Here is a 6,532-nt window from a genome sequence, read left to right as displayed (position 1 = left end):
ACATGGTTGTTGTTTTATGTTCATACTTAAAGAATGACACCTATTTACTTCAATTTGACGGCTTTCCCAATATTATTTCAACACTGCGACATAACTTATATAGACGAATCTTTTTGTTACCTGCATGCAAATAGTTAATGATATTAATAATAATAATCCACATTTATTTTATAATAGATCAATGGTTATATAAAAAGCTTATTGACCCAAGTGTGAAGATTTCTACATTTATTCTAGACCTAGTAGAAGAAGTGAACATGAACAAGTTCTGCTGCTCTAACTGTCAACCATTTCAGAGCAGAATCCATACCACTACTGCCACTCTTGGAATACAGGTACCTATAACAAGTATACAAAGTTTGAAACAATTAAAATGTCAAGGCCCATATAACACCAAAACCTCCACTCTGCTACCATTACATTACAAAGAGGTGTGAAATAAAGATATCAAAGTCCATTAAATTTGTTGATAATTCGTATGACAATTATAACACAGCCTATACTATAGTTAAAGATCTTTCAGTAAAATCTATATTTGTCATTATCTTTTGACGTCATGAACAACTCAGAAATCTGCAAAATACAAAAAGGAAAAATTAATTCATCAATACAAAGAAAATGTTGTTACTACACCCTACATTGTCAAGATTCAACCATAATCTTGAAAATGTCGGTTGTAGCAACATTTTCTCTATTTTGATGAACTGACTTTTCCTTATTTTATTTTGCAGATCATTGAGTTATTCATAATGCCAAAAAAAGATCACAAATAAAATTTACAGGAAGATATACCATTAAAGTTTCCGAAACATTATAATTATCATGCGAATTTTCAACTGTCCTTGCATCTCAATTCAATTTTAGGTCAAGATAGTTTGTAGTCCACTGGTTCACAATTTTAATCTTGATTCTAAACACAAGACTCTCATTATTTAGTTATTGTGTGCATGTCTAAGAGCACCACAACTAAATAATCAATTGAGTATATATGAAACCAAGTGTGTATTTTGTTAGTAATAGGACTCCTAAGGGCAGAAGTTATAGATACTAGTGGTTTATTTAATAATATTATAAATAAGTAACTGTTACTTGTCTGCAGTAATTGCTGTCTACTAGACTTCTATGTAACAGCTATAGGACTTAGTATTATAAATAAGATGCAGAGGAAAAGAAAGGCATTCAGGGATTGGGATAAAGGATAGGTAGGGAGAGACCAAGCTCTCGAATTCTTGGAGGGGAGAGAACCAAGACTCTCGAATTTCTTGGGATTATATTGTACAATTACTATTAGTTTATATTTTGATATCAGTTTCTATCACTGGTATCAGAGCAGTTCTGATCCAGGGAAAGAAATTCACAGTAGGGGGGAAATGGACATGCCACAATTTGACGGCAGCGGTGACGCTTATTGGTGGTTGATTTGTATTGAGAAACATTTTGATGTCGTGGGAACACAGGAGGGTGAGAAGTTGCTGGTGGCGGTGAAAGCCTTGCGAAACCGTGCTCTCTTATGGTGGCAGTGGTGGAGTCGATGCCAACCACATGCGAGTTGGCGAGCGTTTCACGTTGCATTCATTTTAAGTCGGAGTATTGTTAGTAATAGGACTCCTAAGGGCAGAAGTTATAGATACTAGTGGTTTATTTAATAATATTATAAATAAGTAACTGTTACTTGTCTGCAGTAATTGCTGTCTACTAGACTTCTATGTAACAGCTATAGGACTTAGTATTATAAATAAGATGCAGAGGAAAAGAAAGGCATTCAGGGATTGGGATAAAGGATAGGTAGGGAGAGACCAAGCTCTCAAATTCTTGGAGGGGAGAGAACCAAGACTCTCGAATTTCTTGGGATTATATTGTACAATTACTATTAGTTTATATTTTGATATCAGTTTCTATCACTGGTATCAGAGCAGTTCTGATCCAGGGAAAGAAATTCACAGTAGGGGGGAAATGGACATGCCACAATTTGACGGCAGCGGTGACGCTTATTGGTGGTTGATTTGTATTGAGAAACATTTTGATGTCGTGGGAACACAGGAGGGTGACAGGAGTATTGTTAGTAATAGGACTCCTAAGGGCAGAAGTTATAGATACTAGTGGTTTATTTAATAATATTATAAATAAGTAACTGTTACTTGTCTGCAGTAATTGTTGTCTACTAGACTTCTATGTAACAGCTATAGGACTTAGTATTATAAATAAGATGCAGAGGAAAAGAAAGGCATTCAGGGATTGGGATAAAGGATAGGTAGGGAGAGACCAAGCTCTCGAATTCTTGGAGGGGAGAGAACCAAGACTCTCGAATTTCTTGGGATTATATTGTACAATTACTATTAGTTTATATTTTGATATCAGTTTCTATCACTGGTATCAGAGCAGTTCTGATCCAGGGAAAGAAATTCACAGTAGGGGGGAAATGGACATGCCACAATTTGACGGCAGCGGTGACGCTTATTGGTGGTTGATTTGTATTGAGAAACATTTTGATGTCGTGGGAACACAGGAGGGTGAGAAGTTGCTGGAGGCGGTGAAAGCCTTGCGAAACCGTGCTCTCGTATGGTGGCAGTGGTGGAGTCGATGCCATCCACATGCGAGTTGGCGAGCGTTTCACGTTGCATTCATTTGGCATTTTAAGCCAGAGTATAGAGACCTTCTACCTATATCGGATGAAGAAGAGGAATCTGGATTGGAATGGGAGTCGTCGACGCCTCACACATTCAGCCTTCAATCAGAAGAAACTGATCAAGGAAATTTTGAACTCATTCAGACAGCAGAAGAGGAAAAGGTAGAGAATGCAGAAGAAATGGATGCAGAAAATTCCTCCATGAATGTCATCATTGTGGAAAAGCAACAAGAGACCAAAACAGATCTGTGCAAATTTCTTGGTATCGACAGACTCTTTTATGAACATGGTATGAGTAGTGTGTTCGAATCGAGGGCGAAATTGCCTAGAAAAATTATCGGAGAGGGATGGGTTTCACTCGAGTTTGGCGGCCTACCTCCACCGTTGCCAAAGCCGCCAGATCCAGATGTGTTTGTGGTGAAGAGTGGATTATCCTCTGGTTTGATCGAACTGGCACTATGCCTATTGCTGCCGAAAATTCCTCCCCAAAAGAGAGTGTCTGATGCATGCATTAATTATCATGTTTCACACCTTGCTCTGTCACTCTACTTCAAGTTATGGGACCCTGGTGGACAGTTATGTTATCCTTCACCTTGAGGACAAGGTGAGTCTTTAGGGGGGGAGTATTGTTAGTAATAGGACTCCTAAGGGCAGAAGTTATAGATACTAGTGGTTTATTTAATAATATTATAAATAAGTAACTGTTACTTGTCTGCAGTAATTGCTGTCTACTAGACTTCTATGTAACAGCTATAGGACTTAGTATTATAAATAAGATGCAGAGGAAAAGAAAGGCATTCAGGGATTGGGATAAAGGATAGGTAGGAAGAGACCAAGCTCTCGAATTCTTGGAGGGGAGAGAACCAAGACTCTCGAATTTCTTGGGATTATATTGTACAATTACTTTTAGTTTATATTTTGATATCAGTTTCTATCATATTTCTCTTTGAAAAAAGATAATAAACTTACACTTCAGCTCAAAATATATTAGCTGCAAAATATTCCACATAGATTCAAATAGTAAATCAGTAACATAAAGTCTCATATGATCAAATTAACGAGTATCAAACCAAAGTAGATCAATTTAATGATTAAATCTGTTATGGACCGACTCAGGACAATCAAGAAACCCTTCTGGCTCAAGGATTTCATTACTAAGTAGTGTTTGTTATTTGGGCCTCCTTTTCTTTTTTGGGCTTAGTTATTTTTGTTTTCCCTAAAGTCACTTGATGACTAAGTAAGGACAGTTCTGTAATTTCAGTTTCTATCTCTGCACTATATATATGGGCTTGTAGCCAAACCCTAGACTATGGAGAATCTGAAATGATATTTTACTTGTTCTTATATTTTTTTGTGAAAACTTAGCAGAATTTACAGCCTTCTTTTAATTTATCAGTCTTAGGAATAGAAATCTCTATCAAAATCTCTTCTTAAAAAAAGTGTAATGATTAAATACAGTATTTCACAAATCCCAAAACTTTTAGTTAGATTCTCATGAAAACATTCCACCATCAATTCTCTTATGGTTGATTCTAGTTTTATATTGAGAGATTGTTGTGGATCTGGAATAAAAATAAACACAGGCGTCCCTAGAATTTTAGTCACAATAAAGATTAACAACTTGGTAAATAGTTTCCTTAAAAAAAAAAAAAACTTGTAAATAGTTTTTGTGGTATAATTAGTAATAGAATTCTTCTTCCAAAAAAAAAAATGGTCATGGAATTATCTCATATTCAAAAACAACATAAAATTATAAGCATCAAATAACTATTAATGAGAGCAAATATAAATAGAGAATAGATAAACTTATCGGTAGTAAAATTCTTGAATGCAAAATTGACCACGGATATAACTCGATCAGCATCTCTAACATCAATTCACAAGACCTCTAGAATAATATAGATTACAGAATAGCAGTGGTACTACATAGTCACTATGCTAAGGAGCTGCCTTATATGTAACTGAGAGAGTATATTTGTATACTATGTGCAATGAATAGTGGAGGTCCAACATAAAAATAGGATTTGACTGCATGGGATTAGGGACTAAAGATAGGGATTGTCGAACAACCAACACACATGGGCATTTCTTAAGGATTAAGCTCGAGAAGAATAAGTCAAGAAAGAAGAGAAACCAAAAACTAAATAAAATTATTTTCAATTAATTTCCTTTTAGAATTCTTCAAGTGCATTATATTTGTACAGGTGCATTATAGGTTAGTAAGGTCATTATCATTTTGTCGGGCACCAAGATTTCTGAAAAGAATTCTTCAAGTGCATTATATTTTTTCAATAATACTTATTAGTTAAATTTAATATATTTTTTACTACAAATGAAAAGCTAACATAAAACATACCACACATTGCATTATATTTATGAAAGAAATATTAATTTGGTCCTTACGAATATTTATTTGGTCCTTAAGAATGTCAAAGATATACTTTTATTTTTTATTGAAAGAGTGTTTTTTTTATTTGTATGAAAACTAATTACAATGAATGGAAAAGGCAGAGGAAACATATTTGCAAGGGACTGGTGATGCACATATTGAGGAAGTGAGAGGATGGAATTGAGAGAGAGAAGTAGGTAACCTAAATTATTCCCTTGAAAATTTGTGATTATGCTTACGTTTTGTAAATTGACTTGTTCCATTGATTTAATATTTAAGACTTCTATTGCTTTTCTATATATACATACATATCACCCTTATACATTTATCGTCGCCACTCTTGTGATACAATAATGTCATTTGTAAAACAACCATTATCAGTATTGGCAACATACAGTGGATAAGCTATTTTTTTGCGAAAGTACCCCGCGTAAAAATGTAGCTTGTCCACTATATGTTGCCAATATTGATGGAAGCATACTAAAAGCATCTTCAAGGATAATTAATTAATTATATATTTGGATCTACATTCGTGACAAGTTGTAGGTAAATTTTGGTTTTGCAGTAAGTTTCAGTTAGGAAATGTAGTAGTTTAAGGAACGATTAGGAGGAATAAAAGCCATGTCATTGTCCTAAGAAAAGCTTGTTAGATGATCGTTAGTGAATTAATATATCTTAAATTAAGAGGAATAAAGGTTGTTGTGTGGATTAAGAGCTTAAATGTTTCACTCTGAATGAATGTCATTAAATAGGTTGAAGCATTTGGAATTCTCCGCACATGATTCTACTGCTGCAACGACCATTGCCGCACCTCTCAATCTTTATCATGTTGCAGTGAAAAGGTAACTACTTGAAATGCATTTGTGTAATGTAATATGAGCATTTATCATGCGAGGATAGTGTAATTTACTCAAACTTTAATAATGGCATTGGTTCAAGTTTCTAAATGTATAAGTAATCATTGTTCAAATGAAAAGATTTAAATATCATTAGCAAAGATATATCTTGTAGTGCTTCTGAATAAACTTTTATGCATATTTGACATGTTGTCAAATATTTTAGGGACATGGAATGATCTCTTCTTTTGTCGTACACAAGACATGATGATATAAACAGAACTTGATCAGGTTCTTCTCCATGTTTTCGAATGAATTGTTATTTCAAAACAAGCACTAATCAGGAATGCAAATATCATTTAATTTAAGGAATCTTTCAATTGTAACAAGCACTAAACAGAAAATTTGTGCAACAACCAATAATGTTATAGGTTATCCAAATCTTTTGAAATTGAAAAATTGGCTTAAATATGTTTTTCGTCCCTGCAAATAGGGGTCGCTTAATATTTCGTCCCTGCAATCGCTAATCCTTTTTTTTTGCCCCTGCAAAGTTTAATCACTTAAAATTTCGTCCCTTGACCCAGTTAATTAATGCCATGTCATCTGATTACTGACGTGGCACTGTTAATCTGGTTTTCACTTGTGTGATTCAGCAAATGGGCACGGAATTGGACAAAATTG

The 6,532-nt window shown here is 34.4% G+C and overlaps 1 protein-coding gene across 1 annotated transcript; it reads left to right on the top strand.

Annotated features, from left to right (window-relative positions):
• The first annotated feature begins 2,054 nt into the window (after positions 1–2,054).
• On the top strand, positions 2,055–3,469 carry LOC146914930 (uncharacterized). The gene has a single exon (XM_085717567.1). The coding sequence runs from the start codon at positions 2,420–2,422 to the stop codon at positions 3,221–3,223; it is 804 nt and encodes a 267-aa protein (XP_085573693.1). The 5' UTR covers positions 2,055–2,419; the 3' UTR covers positions 3,224–3,469.
• Positions 3,470–6,532: the final 3,063 nt, after the last annotated feature.

The sequence above is a fragment of the Medicago sativa genome, chromosome 6, assembly GCF_051527215.1.
Source record: "Medicago sativa cultivar Bolivia chromosome 6, Bolivia_mono, whole genome shotgun sequence".
NCBI lineage: Eukaryota > Viridiplantae > Streptophyta > Magnoliopsida > Fabales > Fabaceae > Medicago > Medicago sativa.
The sequence above is the reverse complement of the archived record's forward strand: the minus strand, read 5'-3'. Positions and strand labels throughout refer to the sequence as shown.